This window comes from Podarcis muralis, chromosome 4, assembly GCF_964188315.1.
Source record: "Podarcis muralis chromosome 4, rPodMur119.hap1.1, whole genome shotgun sequence".
Classification (NCBI taxonomy): domain Eukaryota; kingdom Metazoa; phylum Chordata; class Lepidosauria; order Squamata; family Lacertidae; genus Podarcis; species Podarcis muralis.
In genome coordinates, this window is record NC_135658.1 from 49,709,222 (window position 1) to 49,733,969 (window position 24,748).

The 24,748-nt window shown below is 40.0% G+C and overlaps 1 protein-coding gene across 3 annotated transcripts in view; it reads left to right on the forward strand.

The window, feature by feature from the left end:
* Positions 1 to 1,341: 1,341 nt before the first annotated feature.
* NCAM2 (neural cell adhesion molecule 2) overlaps positions 1,342 to 24,748 on the forward strand; it is a 197,376-nt gene continuing 173,969 nt past the window's right edge. Inside the window, exon 1 of one of the 3 annotated variants that reach the window (XM_028726954.2) lies at positions 1,342 to 1,968. In XM_028726954.2, coding sequence (XP_028582787.2) covers positions 1,917 to 1,968 — 52 coding nt within the window. In that variant the 5' untranslated portion in view covers positions 1,342 to 1,916. The remainder of the gene's footprint in view (positions 1,969 to 24,748) is intronic. The other 2 variants (XM_028726955.2, XM_028726953.2) reach the window with 2 other exon arrangements.

Consider the following 24,748-nt stretch of genomic DNA (forward strand, 5'->3'; position numbering starts at 1 on the left):
TCAGGATGAGAACAGAAATCATGCAGTGGCGGTGCGGCAGGCAGTGGGAGGCCCCATTAGCTAACGTGGTGCTTCAGGTTAAGAACAGTTTCAGGTTAAAGAACGGACTTCCGGAACGAATTAAGTACGTAACCAGAGGTACCACTGTATAAACCAGCACTGGCCCAAAGATATGGAGTCAATTCAGCTCTAGCTGCACCCAGTCAATGGCCTCATAAGGATATGAACATATTCATCCGCTTTAAATTGGTCAAACTGCTACATTGGGGTGCCCTAAGAAGCACAATGCAGGTGAACATTAGAAGCCAGGTGTGCATCATTATTACAGTGTTGGAGACTGGAAAGATTCAGGTTCAATCCCAACTCGGCATGAAGGGGAGAGATTTGGAGCAATCATTATCTCTTAATCTAGCACGGAATTTGCAGGGTTCTTGGGAAGATGCATTTGGGGAGAGAACTAGGTATGCTGCCTTGAGTGCATTGGAGAAATGACAGGGGTATAAATGCAGTAAGTAACAATCCAGATGCCAATCTGCACCTGCACTGGTTGCATAGCTCCTTCTCCATGCAGACTTGCTGGTTTGGAGAGAGAATCTTTGTTTCTGGAGTGTCAACCCACACTTAGCCATTCCTTGCCTTTTCAACCATGCATATTATTTCAGCGCCTTTTAAATCCTCATCGCCCAAAGATGGTGTGGTTCTCTCTCTCTTTCCCCCTTTCACCTGCTCTCCCGTTATGTCCTATATTCCCCATGGAAATTTCACCTCAACTTTGGGCATTCCCGTTTTGGACGGCATAGCCTCAAGCCATTCACCCCCACGTCGGTCTCAGGTGGCCTTTCCAGATGCCCGATTTGTTTTCTCTTTTCTCCTTACAGCCATTTTGTTTTCCTCCTCATTAAAAAAGCAAGGGAAAAAGAAAAGAAAGCCGCCTCCCCTCGCAGATCCAGACATGTCTTTACAGGCAGCCACTCCCCGCGTTGTTCTGGAGCCTCACCCACCGCAGCCCACCCCGCTTGCAGCACCTAGCAGGCAGATTTTTGTCACTGTAGAAACCTTTCTGACCACAGACTCCTCCAGCAGCAGCAGCCTTCCCTTCGCGACTCGTCTCCCTCCTTCCCCGCACCTCGGTGCAACCTGTCGCACTGCACAGGCATGTGAGCCCACGCAGCCCCTCCACATCTGCATATCCGTCGCCTTTCAGCTCCTGCAAACTTTTTTTTCCCCCTCTCTCTTTCCTGTTCTGCCTCGCCTCTCCACATGCCTTTTGCCCTTTCGCGCTTCCCCACAGCTTCGGGGGCAGCTCCCTTTCCTCTTCTCCTCGAAAACCTGCTCGCAGCCAGCCAGCAGAGCCGCTTCCCCTTGGGCGGCATTCCGCCCAGGCGGGAAAGGCGCGGAATGTTGTAAGAAGCAGCGCCTGAGCGCCAAAAAGGCGCGGAAGAATCTCTCTCTCTCTTCCCCTTTCCTCGCTCTTTACCGCTCGTCGAGCTGGACCGGCTCCCGTTTGTGTGTGTGTGTATGTGTGTGCGTTTCAAATCAAGCCGTGCATGTGTGCCGGCGGAGGGATACTTCCCATTCCTTCCTTCGTGTGTGTGTGTGTGTAACGGCTCCTCCTCTGCTGCTACCGCCGCCGCCTCCTTGATATAGCGAGGCGCAAAGAGGCGCTTGCAGTCACTCGGCGAACGGCGCTCGCGAGGAGGCTTCGGGGCTGGAGTTTGCTCTCGCGGCGCGCGTCTATGTGCGAGCGGGCGCGCGGCGGGCGCGCGCCTTTGACTGAAGGGGTGAGGAGACTTGAGCGCGAGGAGAGCGACGCAGTAGCAGCAGAGGCGGCGGCAAAGTAGGAGCGAGACTGCTGGCTTCGCCTCCGCTCGGCGCCTCTTAACTTGGGAACTGTCCACCAACGGGAGCTCCTGAAAATGAACCGCCTGACTCTTTACCTGCTCGGATTGTTCCTCAGTAGCGGGCAAGGTAGGAGAACGATTCCCCCTCGCTTCCCTTCCTTCCCTTCCATGAGCCCCTCAATCTTCCTCCATCTCTTCGTGATGCTTATAATGCAATTAAAATAACGCCCCCCCCCCACCCTCACACTCCTATCGCCAGTAGCAGCAGCAACCTGACACTTGAAGTATCATTTTGCCTTTTGCATTGGTCACCTTCTTAAATCGAGGAAGATCTCCTGATATATACGTCTGTGATATACGATGGAAAACGAGCATGCTAACTGCAGTTTTCTTGGGGGCTAATCTTTCTCTGATCATTCGGAACAATGATTGTCCTTGTTTCTTCACAGCTGATTTTGATTTTTTTCCCTCTCCCTCCCCTCTCCTGGTACTGCAGTAAAAGGAATGGGATTGAATGTAAAGCCTTCCTTCACATACTAATTAAACTGGATTTACCCAATTTGAATGAATTTGAATGGGGTTGGGAGTCCTTGCCAGTGAGGAAATCTGGAGGTCCCCCCCACCCCCACAAGAGGGGAAAAAATTGTCTCCTTGTGGTTCTGTAAGGAGAGCTTTCCTGGATTAAATTTGCCAACAGCAGACACTGGGTGCTGTGTTGTGTATGGCACATCTGTGTAGGTATGCACACAGCCGTTCTGATACAAGGTGGTGCATGGCATGTGTACATCCTTAGAACTGAATGGCAGTTGCATTGCAATAAGAAGGCAAAGGCAGAAGCTGCACCTCCGCGCTTTTGGTTTTCGGATATATGTTTGTGTGTTTAAACGTACATTTTAGCAGTGCTTTGCTTGAAACAGAGGCTGGTCTGTGCCTGTTGTGTGCTTCTTACTCCTAGGTTACTTCAGGATTCCACTACTTTTGGACAGGCAGAAGGAACATTGCGCTGTATGAATGGGACGCACTAACAGAACCCCTTTGTGCAAATTAATTGCAGCGTTTCAAACTGTTTAGACAAGTTTTTGGCATGACTTAAAGAGTCAGTTAAATTGCTGGAGGAGCTTGTTTTGCCCTTCCTGGGAAAGGATTTATAGGTATTATGGCAACTAGCTACATGGAAGTTCATATATATATTTGTGTGTGTGTATGCATGCTGGGGAAAAGCTGGACAGATGCATGCCATACACTTTATTTATAAAGCATATCTAAGAAAGGGGGGGGGGGTGGAATTTCACCAACTGGGATTACTTCTGGACTTGCATTTTCTAGGTTGCTCTTTTTACTGAATTATTCTGTCCAGCAGGGGGTGATAGAGTTCTACTGAAATGGCTAAGTTTGTTAATTTCACTCTATGTCAAAGCAAGGCTTTTACACAGGCAGAAAGAGAGTGAGTCTGTCTTCTATCATTCTTCAAGCACAGCTTGACATTTTGGATGTGACTTCTTCAATTCTCTGTTCTCATCTCCCCCCCCCCCCCTCAGCTGAGCACAGGCAGTGATATGCAAATTAGCTGCACAAGCCATTTTCCTGCCCTGCTTCCCTTCCATCAAACATGTTTAGAATTAAGACCTGCAGCATCTTTTTTTTAAAGCAACATCAACAATGCAGGTTTATAAAATGCCTAAGAGCAAACTGTTGCACATTTTCAAACCAATGATAATTAGGGATACTGAGGACAGTATCTCACATAATTATTTTGTATCTCATGTCCTTAGGAATGTAAGTCACTGGATGCTATTATCTTAAGTGAAAATGCTGTTTTCTTTTCTTTTTTTGCTATCTCTGGGTAGACTTCAGATCAATTGTATTTAGTAATTTAGTACTGCCCTGAGGATATTCAGCAGAACAACAGTTAGAGCTAAGAGAAGAGGCAATGGAAGACAGTAGCCTAAGCATTCACATCTGCTTAGCGGGGTAGTTTGTGGAGCAAGGTGTTGCTAAGGTTCAAGAAATAGATGGGTGCAAATTTGCAAATTCATATTGTTCTTCAGCTGGGAAGATTCCATGTCCTAAAAATGACTTAACTGCAAACAACATATTTATTGATCAATTTCGCACTCTGCTATAACTCTGAAGAATACCACATCCAAGGCTAGACCTTATTGATTCATCAGTAGAACTAGACCATATGCCTTCAAGAACAGTTCTTTGGGTCAGATTGCTTTTGATAAAATTTGCATTGGAGAGAGATTGTATTTTAATCATTTCTGAAGGTCTTTTCAGCATGCAGTGTGCTTTATAGTTGGTCATCCATTCTGTGAAATAGTGGCTTGTCCAGAACCACTGGGTTTCATAGTCAATTACAAACCATGTTTCATGGTTTTTTAAGGTACAAATACAACATGTTATTTTCATCCACCACATCCCTTGTATGTTTGTATGTGTATGTGCATCTTTGTCAGAGTAATCTATCTCACTGAAACCCATATGCGGATTGCTACAATTGCTGTGGATGGAACTAAATAAAAGGCTAAATAAAATTGCCTAAACAAATGGCAAGAATTAAGAAGAGAAACTTCGTTCATTAACAAGAAACACATACATCTTGTTGGGTGGGGACCTTGGAAAAAAATTGGGAGGACGCAATTTGGAACAATTCTGTTGGTTAAAATGTCAGAATTATTTGGGCATCCTATTAACTTCTTAACTGTGTACTCATCTAGAATCTTAGAATGCATGTTATCTCTCAATAACTAAAAGAAGTGGGAGAGCATATGGGAGGCACAAATAAAATAGACAGTAATCACTGGGGTCATTTGTTTTAGATATACAAACCCCCAAGGTTCAGGTTTTATGTTGGTAATATAGTTGATGTGGATTTTATGAAGCATGGTTGAAGCTTGTTTCTTTGGAAAGCATTGTGTTGTTAGGTTGGTGAAGGAAGAATGCAATTCTTTTTAAGCAATCGCAATATGTTTGAGCTGAAGCAACTGCTTGCTCAGAATAGCAGAAGTAAAAAACTGCCAAGCCTGAGTGCTAATCAATGTCATAATTAAATAAGAAGGCCCAAATCAACACATTTAATTGTACTGATAATGCGATATGCACTCCAAAAACACGTTTTGAAGAGTATGTTGTCTTTTTAAAAAAGCAATATCTGAAAAGTGTCTAGATCAGTATTTCCCAACCTTGGGTCTCCAGCTGTTTTTGCACTACAACTCCCAACATCCCTAGCTAGCAAGACAAATGGTCAGATCATGATGGGAATTGTAGTCCAAAAACAGCTGGAGACCCAAGGTTGGGAAATATTGGTCTTGATAATTTAAATCCTTGTAGGCCCACATTTAACTATAAGATGCAAAAAATGTTGGCTTGCAACATTTAAGTTGTCTCTATAAAATATGTGTAAAAGGTCGATTCACAGAAAATAGATTAAGCCCATTTTGTTACTATAAGGAATTCTGATTTATAGAGGATGATGGGATGCCAGGTTAAGATTTCATAGAGGTTAATATTAATGCTTATTTGGGATCTCAAAAACTGCTTAGCTTTATGATGGAATAGGACATTGTTTCTGTACAATGGTGAATTGAAACAAGTAAAGTACAGTACATTCAGATCTTTTTGTTATGCTCAATATGATCTGAGAAAGATTTTGCTGAAGGCCTGGATGTAAATGTACATATGAATAAATAATATGGCTCTTACCTGACACTCCCATCTCTCCTTCTGAAATGTCTGTAGGAAGTTCACTATCACTTAAAAAGGGACTGGGCAAGTGTCAGCTTGTAATATTAAGGTAATATTAGACTACTTCAGAAAATCACTTTGATTTTCCCTCCTCTTTGATTGAACTACAAAAAAGTCTTGCCTGGAAAGAGCAGTGTTGCTAACATTAGCAGTTACCTAAAGCACCCCTGGCACTCAAACAAGGGTAGCTATTCCTGCTACTTTTGCCCTGATGAGCAACTGATTGGCAAAACATAGAGTTACATTCTGATGACATGTCAGGGCTTTTATTCTTCCTCACTACATTCTTCAAAATAAACAGCATAGCACAGGCGAGTGATCTCCTACAATCCTTCCTGAAAAGAGAATTGGGCTGATGCTGAAAGGTAATTATAGAGGATGTTAATGTGCCAAGAGTGCTCTGTTGGCTGAAAATAAGAACATCATGACCTTAAAACAAAAGAAAACCAAGAAAGTTTGTTTACTTTGTGAGAGAGAAGCTTTAAAATTGGTTGGATAAAGTTGCATTTTAAAAACTGAACCATTTTGCTGGCATTTTGCTCTCCCTCCCCCCAAAAAAGTCAGAAAGGACTTTTTTTTACTAACTTAAACAATATCATACTGGATGTTGAATGGGATTCAATTGGCTTTAATCTATATACATCTACTTAAAAGGATTATTTGTAAGACTAAAAGAGATGGTAGTGTATTAATTCTGTTTGGGATTCTTCTGATGGTAATCTGCGTGCAGTTCATAGGCCTCTCTTAGTGAATGGGTAAGGACACTGTGTATGAAAACAACTCTCGCATCATTTTAAAGCCATATTTTCATATTTCATTTCATTTATTTATTACTTTTATTCATTACGTATCATGTTCTCTGAGTTGGTCTCAACACAAATCCTCAGTGATAAATAAAAACCAAAAAGAATCAGTAGTATACCTTAGTCAGTGTTCAGCTTTAGATAAATCTCACAGATGGTACACTTGATGCAGCGCTCCATTTTCTTGTATATGTACTTGCATGTAGAAAGCATTTGCGTGAGAATTGTTGTTGGCTACATTTACAGTATAGTGCACACTTGGCCAAATGCCTCTGCCTCTCTGATTGGTCAGAATTTCTTGTGTGAAATATTCTATTTAGTAGTATTTCCCTCTCTCTAAAGTAGGCCTGCTCTGGACCAGCTCAGTTGTTACATCTGAATCCTTAGATATGTGTACATGGCAGATCTGGGAACAGGAATATTCTTACTACCATTTTGCAAACACACTCACTTCCATTAACTATCAACCACTGCTGCCACAGCAAATTGCAAGGATTTAGATATTGCAGTGAAAAAGGGAGATTTGAAAGATCCAAATTTAGGCCTATCTACCTCTCGTGTTGGCCTGTCAGTGTCAGCTATTTTAGATATAATAATGTGGTGACAACCAAATGCAATATGCTTTCGACATAAACTAGGTATTGAATTTGTAGGCTTTTAAATGGCAGTAGAATGCAGTTTATCTACAGATTTACAAGAAAATACACTGTGGCTGTTTTTTTTTAGATTTCAACTTTTCATGCTTTTCAGCAAATCAGATTCGGAGTCTAAATTTGGTGGTATTTGCTCAATAGCTTTAAATAACTGTTCTTCTCATTTTATCTATTTATCTCTTCCTTTCTGTGACACACACACAATGAAATCAATGGGAGTATTTGTCTGAACAGGATGACTTCAGCAAAAGTATATTTCTGGAAGTTTAATAATTGCTTTCTACCATCCTCTGATGTTTGGAAATAAATCTTACTTGGAATTCAGATGTTTGTGGCAGAGTCTCTGGGCCTGAACATGAGGGCTGTAAATTCTGAATTATATGTGCAATGCATCATGTGCTATAATAACCAGGTCCTTTACCTTAATGGGTGGGGGGTTTGTTAGATCACATCACATACAAACCAATTCATTCCTTCCATTCTATAAATAAATTATAAAAAAAGAAAAGCACTTTAATATGACCTCAGCTAAGCAGTGTTAAGATCACCCACTCGATACCCACAGCTGTGCATCATTTTTGACATGTGTAACTTATTCAAATAATATATTTTCCTCTCAGAAAAGTGCCACGTAAGTGGTTAAATCCAGACTTTGTTGTGCTTAGAGTAGACCCATTGAAATAATGTCCTATTATTTTAACTGGTCTACTCTAAAGCATGACTTTGGATCAAAGCCAATAACTGGTAAATAATAATAATAATAATAATAATAATAATAATAATAATAATAATAATACAGCGGCAACTGATAAGGCCTTCAAAAGGTCCCAGAATTTACAGAAATGACATCTGCACTTTTGTCAGCATCCTACAGTATGTTGGGGAGTTATATATGTGATAAACTGGAGGAAGCAGATGGATTATTCACTTCTTGTACATTGCATATGTACTCCACTTTCAATTGTCAAGATGGCAGCCAGAGTTGTGTTTATCTAGGCTCGGCAGCTTGCTTGTATTTATTTATTTGCTTTTTTAATGTAGGGTTTATGTTTTTAAATGCTATCACCACCCCAATACTTTATTCTGTGATTCTAAGGTGTGCTCAAGCATTTTCATAGTTTTTGTACTTCAAGGCTTCATGCATTTTAGGTTTTGCTCTAATCTATCATGGTTGCTATATCAGCATGGGAGATGACATCAGAGCTCTCTGCATCTGGAGTGCAACTGAAGGAGTCTCCCATAACAAGTGCTGGGATTCTGAAAACTGCCTTCATTATTGTCACCATAGTTTTGTAAGTACAATGATCTCCATTGCTCCTGGAGGTTTTTTAGTTAATTATCAGATGAGGAAAAACTCTTTCCCCCAAACAACTCAGGATTATATAACATATAAGAACAACTATATGATGTTGAAATTCACACTATAGGGGCACTTGTAATAGAATGGCATTCCAATAAGCTATATAAAAATAATAATATTCTTCCAAGAAAGTACCCCATATCTATCCTTTCTTGTTCACATGAGCTGAGGTGGTGGTTGACTAAATGTAGCCTGAATTCCTTTGCAGTTGATGGAGGTGAAGGAGTGCTATGGGGTTCAACGGTGAGAATAGATACTTTCCACATGGTTGCCACAAGAAAAGGGATATGGTACACTTTATAAGGAAATGTTGTCTGTATTCAGATCTGAGGAGCTCTAATGGTACACATTTTTTTATTGGCCATACAATTACTTAATGCCATACAGAACTACCAAATTTGTTAAAGAGGCCATGAAGATGCAAAAACCATTGATAGGCTCTGGAGACTGTGTGTTAATGCATTCTGTCCTGATTTTGCAAGGGAAAGTTTCTATTCAATTTATTATGACAATGAACTGTGTAGGTATGTGTTTTGTTGTTCCTTTATTGAACTTGGGCTATGTAGTGTAACTGCTTGGGACGTGATACTTATATGTTGTAACGTTTTTCCCAATTAGTCCCTTGCCAGGCACAACTACAAATTAAGTTTGTACAGTGCTTCCTTTGTTCTAAATAGTATATTGTTTGTCACAATCCTCATTATATCTTCTCCACTGTTGATCATGCTAGTGTTTGAAAAACTTTTACTCCTTTATTCAAGAGCATGGAATCAACTTCTGTGAAATACTAACAGTGTATTTAGTCTTGCTACATTCAGACTGTACCACGTAGTGTCCCTTTCTCTCAGTGTTCCTCCAGCTTTAATTCCATATACCTCTTCATTGCTGTTGTCTGAAGACAAATCTCTTTGAAGAGCTCTAAACAAAATGTTACACAATTCAATCAGAGTAATATGTATCTTATCTCAAGGGAAATCGCTTTAAACAAGTTTGCATAACTAGTAAAAACAAATATTTCTTATAAATAATTCTGCACATCTTAATGCAAACATTCTCCCATTCAATTAATGATTCTGTAGCAAGGAAAAGTAATCAATTTTGCAATGGGGGAAAAATGCTTTGATTTTGAAAACTTTCACTGTTGGTTATTTTTACATTTGTAAAAACAAGACAGATGCACATACCTATAGCCTCTTGTTTTAAATACAAAAGATTTCTGAATTCCCATCCCCATGTGCTATGGGATATGGACCAGGTTACCAACATAAATGAATATATTGTTACAGATATGAGGTAACAGAGTTTAGGGGTGCAGTAGCACTCATAATTTCTAGAGTTAGTGAATGTTAGAAAATATTATATGGTAGAATTTAGATAATATTTGGAGTTATGAAGGGAAGATGCCAGGCCAATAAAAAATACAGGCTGAACCAGTTTTCCTGTTCAGGAGATCGCTGATAGTGACACTATTTAGAAGAGAATGAAAACTAAGTACCGGAAGAACAATTGACCATGCAGATGCTGTCTTCCCCACCAGCTGTGTGTTAGTTAGCTGAAGACAATAGCAGAGTTGAGATGGGGAAGTTGCCTGGGTAATAAGGGTATGTAGTGTTCTTTTGAAATTTAGAGGTTAGGAAAGAAGGGAGAGGACTTAATGAGCTGCTGTGAAGGCCAGAACCATCTTGGCAGGCTGGGACAGAGGCACAGAGATGGTGTTCAGGATGCCTTGGATTTCAATGCTGCACACAATGCTGTTGTGGGAAACAAGCCCTTCGTGAGATGTAATGCTCTGAACTGTCTCCAAAGTAGACCCAGGTGTAAATACAGTATGTGTAGAATAAGCCATGTTTATTAAGGATACTAGTTTCCTCTGTGTTGCCAATGGAAACACATCCCAGGTTAGCTCCTGGAACTCCTGGATTCATGCTACTGTTCTGCAGCGATTGGGGGTGGCGCGCAACCTCTGTAGCAATATAAACTTTTTAAAACAACCTTGCAAAACACACTTCAGGGCACTGATTGATCATTATCAGTAAAGGCAAATATGACTTGGGCTGTACGTGCTTATGTCAGAGCTCATCTTCATTTCTCAATCCCACTGTACCCTACAACTTGTTCTTGTGGCTGTTTTTCTTGAACAGATGATGTACGTAGAGACATGCCATTCTGTAACATAATTATGGACATAGTCCTAGGGAAATACGGATAGCTCTGTTCACTTTTGCAATGACAGCCTGTTTACCCCAAATAATGACGATTGCCACTCACACAGCTTGATACTATGCTTCATGCCTTTTTGTGGGTGCAAAACAGGAACCTGGAGGAAGTCCTTTGCATGCTGATTCAAGTTATGCTGAAATCCGTCCTCCAGTTTCTCAAAGGTTTTCAATTTTTCTCCCTCATTCTTGAGGTGCTTTCAGATCTGAAAGCTTGCTTTATTACTCTGAGATGACCATGGGTAATGTGTGTGCATTTTAATTTCCATTAAATATTTCTTTAGCCCTCTGCAGATTCTCTGCTTGTGATTCCTGATCTGGTAAGGTCCATGGAAAGGAGCTTTAACTGAAGAATAGAAAGCCAGGAGATGTTACAGAGCGCATGAGACTCGTTCAATTGTTGACATTATTTTTAATGGGAAATCTTGCAGGGTTTTTTTCTTTTTTAAATCCGACCACTTAAAAATGAACAGCTGTTGTATGCACTGGAAGAACCCCAACCCCAACTTCCTATGCTTTTAGAAGAGTTCAGCTGAAGAGGTCATGGGGTTTTCAGGATGCTCACAAAAGCCCTTGGCCACTTGGAAAATAAGCACAGCAAAACTCTGCACTTCACCTGTGAGAACATCTCCATTTTGATAATTTTATTATGCAGATTCTTTTCTCTTTAATTGATGGAGATTGACTGGGAGGGGGGAATTCAAGAGACATTTTAGCATGGCACTAATGCTGATACTAAGCTGTGTGCTGTGCAGGGCTCTGGTGCTGACATCAGGCCCTTGTTCTAGCATGAAGAAGCAAGTTGTGCCTTTGCAGCTACACTAGGATCCTCATGCCTATTCCTGAGTGCAGCTGCATAGAATCTGGGCTTTAATAATGAACAAGAGCACCATTCTTATGTTACCATTTGTGTACCAAATTTAAAATCAATGGCAAGCAGTAGCTGCTTCAAATATATGATGCTCTCTGCTAGGAAATCTCACTGGAGCTCTAGCATGCTCATATTACATTTAATTACTGGATATAGTTTTTTTTACAATAAGGTGCTTGGGTATTACGTTCATTAACCTAGAACCTTCCTGCTCATATCTGCACTATAGATTAAAATCTTTTTTATTGGGGAATGCTGTAGTGAAGCAGGGGGAAGTATGGACATCTAACAGAATTCTAGTACTTCACAAAATTTACCTTTCCCATATTTTTTCAGGGGAGCCATGTTAGTTAAAGTAGTATAAGACCAATAAAAACTAGATAAGTATCCTTTTTAAATAATCAGAGCAGGATTCAATGGCCTTTTTGCATACTGCAGAAGAATAATGACAAGTAAGCGCATAATCATAAACCTACACTTTTTTGACATGTGAAGTTCTCATTTTTCTAAGAAATCTTTAACAACAACCATATTATCAGACCAGCTATGAATGTGTACCCATACACTTTCCATTACATTTGAAGTCTAGGGAGTTTTATTTTCTCTTTGGTTGATGTTATGTAGATACTGATAACAGTTTGACAACTATGATAATCATGAATGATTAAGATCTAAGGGAGTCAAGAGACTAAAATAAAACTCTTTGCAGCATAAATGGGATTGCCATCTAAAATTGCATTGATTTCACCCACTTCAGGCAATACCTAAGTTTATTTCCATGCCAATTTGAATTTATTTCCTAACTAAATACCACACACCATGATCTCCCCACACCTGAATACCCTTCTTGGATGTTCCATCCTGCTTATCTTGTTGTTGCTGCTGGAGAAAAGGAAGAGAGGCATGAATATTCACACTTTTTCTGGTAGACGAGTAGGCACTTGGGTATGGTCAAATTCCACAGCAACTTTTAGAATGAGAGTATAAATTATCTTTATGGCATTATAATGATGGAACACTGAAAAATGCAGACACTTTTTTTTTTACCACTACTCCTGCAGCAGCTGTATTGTGGTTGTGAAACTTCTGGCATTGTTTGGCCATGTTACTCTGTTGCTCTGGAATGTTCAGTTCAAGAAGCTAAACAATTTGAAGTACATATTGAGTGAAGAAAGGGTAACTTATTAGTTTGCTTGGGATGAAAACTTCACAGGGTACACTAGGAAGTGGTCCTGGTATTCACTGAAGCTTCAGGACAGGGAACCTAGTAAATTCAATGAAGCCAAAGGCAACAAACGGAGAAATATGAATTTGAAGAAAGAGTAGATAGAGAATGCAAGTAGGGGCAGTCATGGGTTGGCTTTGAATAAATTTTGCAGGAGAGAGGAGTGATCAGGAAGCTTGCTAAGAGGCCTGGGACTGCATCCTTGGATAAAGAAAAACATAAGGAAATGATCAGAAAAAATGTTCTCTGCCTCCCCCCTCCTCAAGCCACCCATGTACCTTGGTAATACTTTTTGGACAGCCAGAGCATCTGCTGAACATTGTGGGATAAAATACAGGGACTCCTAAGGAAGGGGAGAATTGCCTTGATCCTAGAATAATATCAGGATGTTTATGGAAAAATGGGTTTCAGAAGAGCCTCATGATCATCAGAGAAGCTACAGGAGATGGTAAGCTTTCCTTCCTTGAATTTCCTTATCTCAGGATTCAAGCCATAGTGACCAAACAAAGTGGGACAAAGTAGCTTGTGGGTTAAAAGCAGAAACCAAGGCAACATCAGACACTGGAGCAGGCACATAGTTGAATAAAACAGAAACCAACAGAAGGAACTTACTCAAAACAAGAGATCATGTGAATAGCAGTGATTGGTTAGCAGCATCTCTGCAGATGTTGTTTGATTACAACTCTCATCGTCCCTGATCATTGGCCGTGCTGACAGGGGTTGATGAGAGCTGGCGTCCAGCAACAGCTGGAGGGCCAAAGGTTCCCCACCCCAAGTCAGGAGTCTAAAAGAGCTTCTACTGTCACTAATATATTGTGACCAGACAACCCTCAGGAAGCAACCTGTGACAAGAAGCAGTAGCTAATGTTGGTGGGCAGTGGTAGTTGCATCATTTTAGACTGTGGTTTCACTCATCCTATGGGGCCCTCTCTTTAAATGGCAATGTGTGTTACTTTACTATTGTGGCATCTGTCTGCCTCAAGTGTGTACTTCCAGAGCTGAAGTCCAACTACCAGAGTATCACAGTGCCTCCTGTGGCTGTAGAGACCAGTAACTCATAACTGCTGCTTCCTGTGTTGTTTTTGCTGAGTTGGCCTCAGGGAAGTAATCACTCCGGGATGCAAGCCTGGGCAATGTGTTTGGAAGTTGTGGGCTGCTCAGATAACAATACTTCCTCTTGACCTCACTGATGTGGTCCAAAGGAAAGCAGAGGAATGTATTTGGCACCAGCTTGGCTGCAGGAGTTGCCAGACGGAGATGTACAAGGTGCCATCTAACTACCTTAGGAGCTTCATTCCAGATTTGTGTAGGATTTACTCCTTAGCCATTTGTTCTCCTGAATGTCCCATGAGAAGTGGGTATTACTTTACTATTTTGCAGTGTTTAGAGAGACTTTGCATTCTGAACCTCTGCCCCCAAAGTCCTGCCCTGACAGTACCACTGCTTCTGCAGCTGAATGCCTCATTTTGATTTGAATGAAACATTCAACTCTTTGGCTACAGGCTTCTAGTTATTGCTGTTTGTATTAAATTATAATAATAGTGGTCCTAATCTCTGTATATGTGAGATAAGACCAGAACAGGTCTGTAAGTACTAAAAACAGGTGTGCTGTTCTTATTTATGGAAATAACTGTTATTCACAATCTGTGATTCACGCTCTGAATGTATTGATTCCAAGGATATAGCATTTTAGATAACAGGGAACTTATACATATCATGTGAGTTTGGTGGCTTAGTTTCTGGTTTTATATTACAACTTCAAACTGTTTCAGAATGTTCAATATTCAAATCATGTTGCTAGTCATTGAAGCATTGGGGCTGAGTGATTGGATATTAAATGGCTTTGTGCCATTTATGGCAGTTCTGGGCTCTGATTCCAACAACTGCTAAGCGCTTGGATGGGTCTTCCCATAGATTTGCATTTGATTTCTGTAGCTATTTTTGCTCATAAATTCTGTGTACTTACAGGGTTATGATGTAATGCTTTTCCTTTTTAAAAAAGACTGGTACTTTTACAGGAGTATTTATTTTAAGATGTGTCGGTACAGCCCAATTTTAACACATCTAGCTCTATCCTGACTATGTTACTGCTATAAAAAATGGAATCTTCCTGAATATATCAAATATTTTATTTGATATGATTGAATTTAATTGTAGAATTAGTTTTTTTACTCCTGCTTTTTGGCATATATGCACATTTTTTTATTTTAATCACATATTATCGTGTTCCAGTGTTGCTTGAACCATGCCTTTACATTAATAATTGTATGTGACTATGAGAAAGAGGCATGGGTTTGATAAATAAATCTGAGCTGAATTCTGAATTCAATTAATGAACACGGTGGTTTTTAAGAATTTGTACGTAGAAAGGCATTAATATAATATATGCCTACCTATTACTAAACATGTGGGCCAGTATCAGTTGGCCTTTATTTAAAATCAGCATTGTCTAGAGTGACACAAATAAGAATTCTAAGAGTTAATTACTCTTTCGGGACCCATTGGTCATAGCACTGGAACATCTGTGCTACATACAGTGGCGTAGCGTGGGTTGTCAGCCCCCGGGGCAAGGCCAGTAATTTGCGCCCCCTAACCCGTGGATTTGCGCCCCCTAACCTGTGGATTTGCCCTAACCCCAGATGTTGCGCCCGGTGCGGCCGGCCCCCCCTGCACCCCCCACGCTACGCCACTGGCTACATACTCCTATGCAAACATGCTGATTCATGCAGCTACAGTATGTCTCTTACTAATAGAATTAGAAGCTGGAGAAGCTGATGCTGCATAATAAAGTTTGAAGCTTAACGTGTAAATCTTTGATATGAAAATCAGTGGCACGTGAAAGAAAGAAATATAAGGGGAGTTCAAGGCAATGCAATTGACCCCAAGCTTCAAAGAGAATAAGAATTGTATTGTAAATGTCTGGATCTGAAAGATGAAGGTTTACTGAAAACAACAAGTTGGATTGGTACTATAGAAATTTCTAATGTACTGTAGGTGTAGTTCCCTTAGAAGTGACTTTAAACTTTTTATATCATTCTTGCTTGTATATCTTTTATTTATACGCTAATTGTAACAGCAGCAGCAACAAAATATGGAGAGCTATCTTTGTCTATTACAGCAGTAACCTATAACCGCCTATAACCATGCCCTCCATAACCTCACTGAGTGCTTTTCTTCATCAGGAATATGCTCTTCTGTGATTATGCCTCTTGCTTTTCTGCATGGAGAGTTGTGCATGAGTGTTACTTTGTAGAACCTCATACTTTCATGTGACTTGTATAATGTAGCCTACTGTACAAAGCTAAGAGGCACATCCATTGCCTCTGACCATTCCCACAATTGGCATGTGTCTCCCCTCCCCCCATGGATACCAACAAGGGAATGTGGCCCTTGCGCAATGCTTCATGAAATACTTTTCCGTTCGTACCTATTACAACATAGAAACTTCCCTCCTTTTAAACACAAGAGGAGTTGTTCATAAGACCACATGTGGAACTGTGGGTTCCTTGTAGTATATCAGAAAGGATATCACAGAACTGGAAAAGGGGAAGAAAGGGGCAACCAAAATGATGAAGGAGTTGAAGCAAGTCCCAAATGAGGAAACATTTCATAATCTGGAGTGTTACAGTTTAGGTGATTAAGGCAGGGCATTGATAGATTGATAAATCTCCCCCTCTTTTAATACTAGAACCTGGGCAGTTTTACAGCCAGCTGCACCTGGAGAAGCTGGGGATTCACCCTAGGACCTTCTGCTTGCACGACAGGTGCTATTTTACCAAGCTGTATGTCTTAATATCCTGAGGGCTAGATCTGTCAAAATCCAGTTCATTCCAACTCTGCATGAGTATGGGACTAATTCTACGCTGTCCTGGTTCTATGCATATTTGTAAGGGGAAAATCTCTTTAAAAATTCATGCAAAAACATGAGGCAGGTAAATGCATTTACTATTTACATGGAGCCAGCCATGTTTTCCCCTGTACAATTCTCCTGAAGAGCAATGGGACATCATCACTCCCTGAGGGAACCGCTGTTGTGGCTCCAGATGGCTGGATTATCTGCTTTCAAACATTTAAAGGAAAGAAATAGCTTTTAGAGGCTGTGCTGCAATCCTCATACTACCTTGTAACTGGATCCACAGAACTGTGAATTCGCTGTGGATTCACGGACTGATCCAGGTCAATTTATGCCTAGATTGTTAAGTTGTGGGCGAACATATCAGATGACACAGCAATTCTTCAAACAGCTCTTGTTTATTCAGAGGCCAGAACAGAACAGAACTGAAGAGCTCAGTCAGCCTGCTTATATAGAGCTCCAGAACAACGTAACTGTAGCAACTTTCTAAAACTATCCAATCACTGAACGTCACTTTTGATCCTTCATTTGCATAACTATCTACAGTATCCCCCTGCTGGCCCAGGGTGAGAACTTCAGTACATAACATAGATCAAATCATGTCAGCCTGTCTGAACTTGGTGGATTCCTTCTCCATGCCTAATTATGGTTCCCAACTTGGAAAAATTCATATTACCTCCAGTATTAGATGTAGAGTGCCAATCATCAGGGAACAAAAGCAAACAATGGCTATTTCTCTCATGTCCAACTTTGGGGCTTCCCACAGGAGTCTGGTTGGCAGCTCTAGCAAAGAGGACTAGCTAGGCATTTGGTACAATCCAGTTCTTTTAATGTTCTTATGGAAGATGAGATATGTGCAATGGTGACATAGAACATTCCAGCTGTATTATTTGCAAAGAGATGACATCTTTCATCATTACGAAAGAGACTGAAGTTGTTTTCCAGATGACTTGTTTAGAGAGTACTCCTGTATGTGACGATGTCAGCTATTTACTGAGCGTTCATTCTGATTTGTTTTAATTGAAGTATAAACTGATCTGATCTGCTCATACTGGACTGACGTGTGGGTCAGAACTTAGTTATTCACCAGTTTTCACACTTCCCAAAAATTTGAATGCAGTTCTCAGCTCAAAAAACATCCCGGAATATATTTAGAAATGTGTATTTTCAGATGAAATATTTGTTAAAATATGTCTTTAAATGTGGATATTCATCATTGCTTTTAGTTCATAGAAGCAGACTTATGTATGAAAACACAAGAGTGCAAAATGGAATGTTGAAAAACTGAACTTCTCATCCCTTGTATCAAATAGTCGCTCTGAGTTCTTGCTTCTTTCAAAATATAACTGCAAAAGTTCACTGAAAAATTACAGGATGAGCCAAACACTGAAATTTTGGCATCCATACTCTGTATTTTATATCTGATTCTGAAATATTTTTTTTATTGGGAAGGGGGCCTTTCCTAACAGTCCATGAAATACACTGAAAAAAGGCCTTTCTAATTAGTAAAATCTTTGTTTGTAATGTTGCTGCTCTGCAGTGCTGACCAGAATGCTAAGTAGCTTTAATCCATATATCCCTTTTATCTGTGCAGGGTAGCTGCCAAATGTATGCCAGCCATTAACTTTAGAAGGTTTTTGTTATGAAAATACAACTACCTGATAGCCACCTAAGAAAAGGAACTCTTGCCCTAAAACACTACTGTTCTATATTTTTAGATTCCCAGGAATGATCAAATGGGGGTTAAGAAATGACAACCCCATTTTGGGGTCTACCTAGCCTAATTTAAGGAGATTCTTTTATTAGTTCTTGAAATTATAGCTGTTGGATCATTGAGTGCTAAAGATAAACTATAAAATCGTGGTAATTTTCAGGTGCTCTTTACAGAAAGTGCAGTGCATGATTATTCCAAGCTTTTTGATTTAAACCTTTCCCTTTCCCTCCTGTATGAAGGATAAAGCCCTTAGCTAGAGTGATTACAATAATGTTATCTGAGAGCATGAATAGGAGGAAAGTACTGTGTAATGGACATATTAAAATTATAATGGGCCTGGTAAAGTATCATCTCACACTCGGAAGCACATGAGCAGACTAACAATAAACTGTTGAGCAAAATATATGCACTTCCATGACTGCCCCAGGGAAAAAGTGGTGGTGACTTTTCAGACCCCCCCCCCAATAGCATTACCATTATGTCAGTGTTTTGCTTTGTGTGTGGATACAGGACCTACCTACAAGATAGGTTATTTGTATGGTTTGTTGCACTAACATTTGTGAATTTTAATCCTAGGCAATCCCCACTATTGCATTTAGGCGGGGGAGATCTAACGTTTTCTTCTTGAGCTACAGTGCTAATGGAAACCACCACCAGACTATATTTAGTTTTAGAAAAAGTGTCCCTTTGGCAACATACAGACCTCCTCCACCCCATTGCTAGCAGTTGCATGGTGTGATTCCTATGGTAGTGTTCCCATGGGCAATTTTATCCCTCCTGCAGCAGGAAGCAGAACATTATGGCATGCTTGCTGTGGGCAGCTACATGCTTTTAAAATAGTGAAATAGAAGGCGTGGGGTGGGGACTTGCCACCTTGTTATTAAGTAAATTAATCCAAAATATTTGCTCCTCTCTCAAAACGTTTGCAAGGTTTTTTGCTCCCCTGCTGCAGTTTTTGTGACTACTTTCCCCCCAGCTATTTTATTGCCTATATTCTGCACACACACACAAACCCAAATAAAAAGCTGGGCCAAAAATTCTGGTTCATCTCCATTTCAAAATAGTGTAAAAGGGTTGTGAATCTTACACCTTGCACAGGATCAGGAATCTTTTGGCTCAGTCATTAAAGAAGCACATTTTCAGGCACATCAAAATCTCACCAATTGCCACCAATTCCTTCAGGTCAAGTGCTGATGATTGGGCATGTTAAGTTTAGATAGTTATCATTGCAACATAGTTGAGCATAAGCTAGTTTTTGTAATTTTGTGTTTTTAGAAACTCTGCTCGTCACTTGCCACTAAACTAGAAGTATGAGAAGGATCCTTAAAGCAATGAAAACATGAAGCACATTATACAGGAGTTTTTGTTGTAGTATAAAGAGACTTGCGGATTCCTTGCGGCAGCATAGACTTTGGAAGTCTTCGAGATCACAGCACTGATCTTCAGCATCATTATATTTTTTCCATTCTGTATCAAATTCGTGCAGGCCTTAAGTGCATCTTCAATGGATTTTATGTTGATCCTGTATATATCACACAGGAAGCCAGATTGTTGTAGCTTTCGAAATTATATTGTTGTTTGGCAATGCCTAAGACAGCACAGTAGAAACCTATTTTGAACTTCTGGTTTGGTTCTTGTGGTGCCTATTTTGGGGGCTCATACTCAAACTGCTATTTCTGTCTCAAACGTTGATAGTATTTCTAGATCCTTTGCAATCTCAGTAGCATCTATCAAAACTTATTGAAAATGCTCATTGTACCTGCGTCTCACAAGGTAATTCTTGGGCACTTGCAACTGGCTTGTAGCTGAATTTAAATCAGTTTTCTTATTTTGCAATAGCTTGCTTGTAAGATTGACTTCAAAAAGGATGTTGCGCTATGTAACAAGGGATACCGCAACTTGAACTTACAAATTGCATTGGCAAGGGCCATAGCTTAAATTTAGAAAATATTTCCAGAGAAACTTTTAGGTGTGTGCCATCAAAAATCTCCATTAAAGCATTATTTATACTACCAATATGATATCTTAGTGGTTTTAAAGCATCCGTCTGACTCTTCCAGCTTGTCTTGCTCAATGGCTTAACAGTTATCCCTAAATTTGATACATGGCTAGTTATAATTTTCCAATGTTGAGTCGATGCAGAGGAATAATTATATATCAGCAGAACGAAATTGAAGAAACTAGTCGCTCCCAGACAACACTTAGCACCATTGGCTACTAAGTTTAATGAGTGTGCATTGAAGAGGACAAAAAACAGTTTATGTCCAGGAGTCTCTTTTGTCTGCCATTTTCTTTGCTTTTCATGTTACTCCCATGATCATAACCTTTCATGATTATAACCTTGACCACATAGATTCAAAACTGATAATCAAATTTTCTCAAGCTATCCAGGAAGAGTTTCTGTTATATAAAGGCACCTGCAAATTTATTGGAACAAATCCCAAGAATTTTTTTATGATAGCCTCAGGCTCAGACACCTCACTATCTGATAGTCTGATTACATCAACATAATGCACATTCATTATCATTTGTTCAATATGACTAACATCAGGTATGCCATCCAGAATAATTAAGTAGTATTCGGCTGAGTTTGCATGTGCTAAAACTCTGTTTTATAGCACCTGTTAGAAGCTGTATAAGCTCGTTTTGGAGATCTTATCCTAGGTAGTGAACCATTGTTTCTTGATCTTTGTGCAAATTTTCATTCATTAGATCTAAAAGGACTAGTTTCCCTGCATGAGCTGGCAGAACTGGTCTGGGAGGCAATATTGAGGACTTTGGAGGGACTTTAATATCAGTGCCAAGGTGACTGGTTCTGGAGTGGCTCAGGACTTCATAGCTACCATGATGACCATGGTGCTGCCCTTAAAAGGCACCAGTACAATGCATATGGCAGGCCACACTCTGGACCTTGATATGTTCTGCTCGGATCAAGGTTTTCATCACCTTTTCCCTTCAAAAGAGGTGAGGACCAATGAAGATGATCCACCCTTGGAGGCTGATGGATCCAGTGGGTCTTCAAATGGCTCTGAGGGATTTTCCAGCTGTTATGACTGATGCTCCTGTCCATGCCTTGGCCATACTCTGGAACATCTGGATGCTTTCCTGCTTTGTGGAGCCCACTTGGCTTCCTGGTACACTCCAGAGCTTAGGGCAGCATGAAGTAACATTAATACTTGCTACATAGTGCTTGATATGGAAGAGTAAGTCACCACTTGATGTTCAATCAACTGACACATGAACAGTCCTTAGATAATGTTAAGATTCCTCATGAAATTCCTACTCTACATTTTATTCTGTATTTTCTCACATCCTTCAGTTTCATTCCAACTCCACAATTCTATGATTCCTTGTTGCAGGAGGACTTGGTGATAAAAAGCCAAACTGGGTAATGATGTTCAAATTTAGTAAATAAATATGTGTCTGTGGGAGGAGTTATAGGTCTGTTTGTTTTTTGTTATGTATTTTGTGTTCTCGTTTTTTATTTTGTTGTGAACTGCCCTGTGTTGTTCAGATGAAGGCTGGTACACAAACTTAACAAACAAACAAACAAAACAAATGCATGAGTGATTGCCCATAGTACTATTAGTAAATGTGAATCTTGAGTTAAACTCTGAACTCTGTGGCTGTATGGGAAATGACAAATAATGTCTTGGTAAAGGAGGATAAAATTGGAGACATGCTTATAATTCTAGTTAAATAGTACATGAAATATCTTTGAAAACAGTGAAATGTGAAGTCTGAGTCAGTAGAGCATGAGAATCCCAATCTCAAGATTGTGAGTTTGAGCCCCACATTGGACGAAATATTCACACATTGCTAGGGATAGAACTAGATGCCTGTCATGATCCCTTCCAACTCTACAATTCTATGATTCTATACAAATGACAAAACAGGGTTTTTTTTAAAAAATGCAACATTTTTGAGATCAAGCATGCACTCCTTTTCAAAACTAGAGGTATTAGGAATTTTCTAGTCACATTGCTAAAGCCGATCTGTGTGTGTGTCCTTGTAAAATCTCTGCATTTAAATATATTCTTTCACAAGGCTATCTGTATGTGTGCTACAGCTGGCTTGATCTTAGTCTTAAAACAAACTACCAGGAATTATTTGCATAAGGTGTACTGTGCCTTTAACATACTGGGCTTAATAGCCTAGTTTGCTGTTTCCAATGTGCTTTCTTTTCTTTTGTGGGTGACGGACTATGAAAAAAAACAGAGACTACAATTCTTTATTCAGTGGCATTTCCTCTGGATGTGGGAAATGGGGGTGCAGGGGGGTTAAATATGCCATTTTAGTTGATATCCATGGAAAATATGGCTTTTGCAGACTTGGCAATAAAACCTAAGGTTTTCAGAAACCCCAACATCTTTTGATGAAAACAACTTTGCAGGATTTACAAACTGTTAAGTGCAAAAAGATGAAGCTAGTAATTCAGCATTTAGGTCACTGTATTTTTTAAGACATATATCAAACTGATTTAGAAATAAACAAGTGTGATACCTAAATTTGTCTCGGCTGTTTTCTCCCTCTCAAGGTAGACTGTTTTAACATTTTACACTTAGAGTTTTAATGGTTGATTTTCATATTTGCACAACCACTGCTGTGTGAACATTCTCCAAACTGCACTGCAGATTTTTAAAATAATATTTTTAGCTAAGCAATAAGGCCACCATCCATTGCACACTCATGTGGGAGTAAATGCCATTGAACTCCTTTGGACATACTTCCGAAAAAACATACATAATCTCAAGCTGTTTCTGAATATCCTGGACATTTTCTTTCTTTTTGAAAGAATATAGCACAGTCTTTTAATCACTACCTGGATAGCTTAACCCTATGAAGAGTTGGTCATGTCCTTTACATCTGATTACATGCTGTTCAAATATTGTATTTATTTTTTTAGTTTACTGCTGTTCATCCGAAAATCACAGGGTGGTTAACAATAAAAAACACACACAATGAGAACACAAATTACATAATAAAACAAAAACAAACCAATAACCTATCTCCCACAAACACATTTGAAAGGCCAAAGGCCTGGTATTTAAGTAGCTTCCATGAAAGATTCTCTATTACTAAAGTCACATTCACATTTCAATATGTCCTTTGGGTTTGTTTGTGATGTCTGAAACATTAGGGTGGTCCTATTAAAGTCAATGGCAAAGCTGTCTTTACCTATTAACTAAGAAGTACCCTGCTTCATCCAACTAAAAGTCCATCTGGTACAGTATCCAAAATAGGGCACTGCACATGGAAGTATTAATTTATAAAAGCTTATTGTCATGTTTGTTTACTTGACTTCCTGCAGCATCTCATACGCCACTTAGGGGAGGGAACTGCAAAGGTGACATGTACATGTCACATGTGTATGTGGAAATGCATGAAGCTTTCAGATAATACCACTTCCGTCTTGAATGCCAATTTGAGGAAGAACACTTTATCATTGCTCACAAGGTGTGTGAAGTTTGACTGAATTGGGTTTAATGCATTTGCTTCTGCTACCATGCAGAATGGGAAGACTTTTTCAAGAGACAAGTGCTGGATGGCAGGATGGATGCACCAGAATAATCATGCCAGGGAATGGACCTCTCAGTAGTTTTCAGTAAGACTGACCATGGTATCCTCCTGGCCCATCTTCCTGGGCTGAGCTTAGGCACAGCATAATGGTGATTCCAATCCTTTTGGAGCAATATTCCCAAAAGGAAGTGTGCACAGATTTCTGCTCCATCACATGGCTTTTGATATAGAGGGTGCCCCGGAACTCCATCTTTTCCCCAAACGTTTGCCTGAAAATCCAGCGATACAGGCTACAATGTCACCAGTATACGGCTTTAACTTTCATCTTCATCTACCAACCCCAGGGAGGCTGCCATGCTCATAAATAGGGGCCAGGAGCTGTTTTTTTTAATTGGATTTTTGCTGAACTAGCTGAGACTTAAACCAAATAAGATTAATGTTCTTGGTAGGAAAACCAACTGCTCTAAATGGAGCTTTGCTGCTGACTATTGATTTGGGAGGACAAGTTTGCAGCTTTGAGGTTTTCCTGGACGTGGAAGTGCTAGGTACATCATAGGGTAGTACACCAGCAGAGACCATACCTAGAGAAAGGCGACCTAGTCTCTACTACTCATCCACTGCTCATCTACTGACTAGAATATTCCCGTGTGTCTTCATTTGAAGGAAGTACAGAAGCTGGTACAAAATGAAATCACCTAGATTATATTGGTGACCACCAAGAGACACCACAGCAGTGAAGGCTGCTGTACCTAATTGGCACGAGAGAACAGGGATTTGTCTTCCACAGAGCATTGGTAGCTTCATTGACCTCATAGATTAGATAGTGTGAGATGGATTATGCTGCCTATAGTTCCCTCCTTGAATGGACTGCGTGCGATGAGCAATGGTCAGATACTGGTTGATCCCAGGATAAGAACCAGGGTGGAATTGCTTAACGGGGATGAC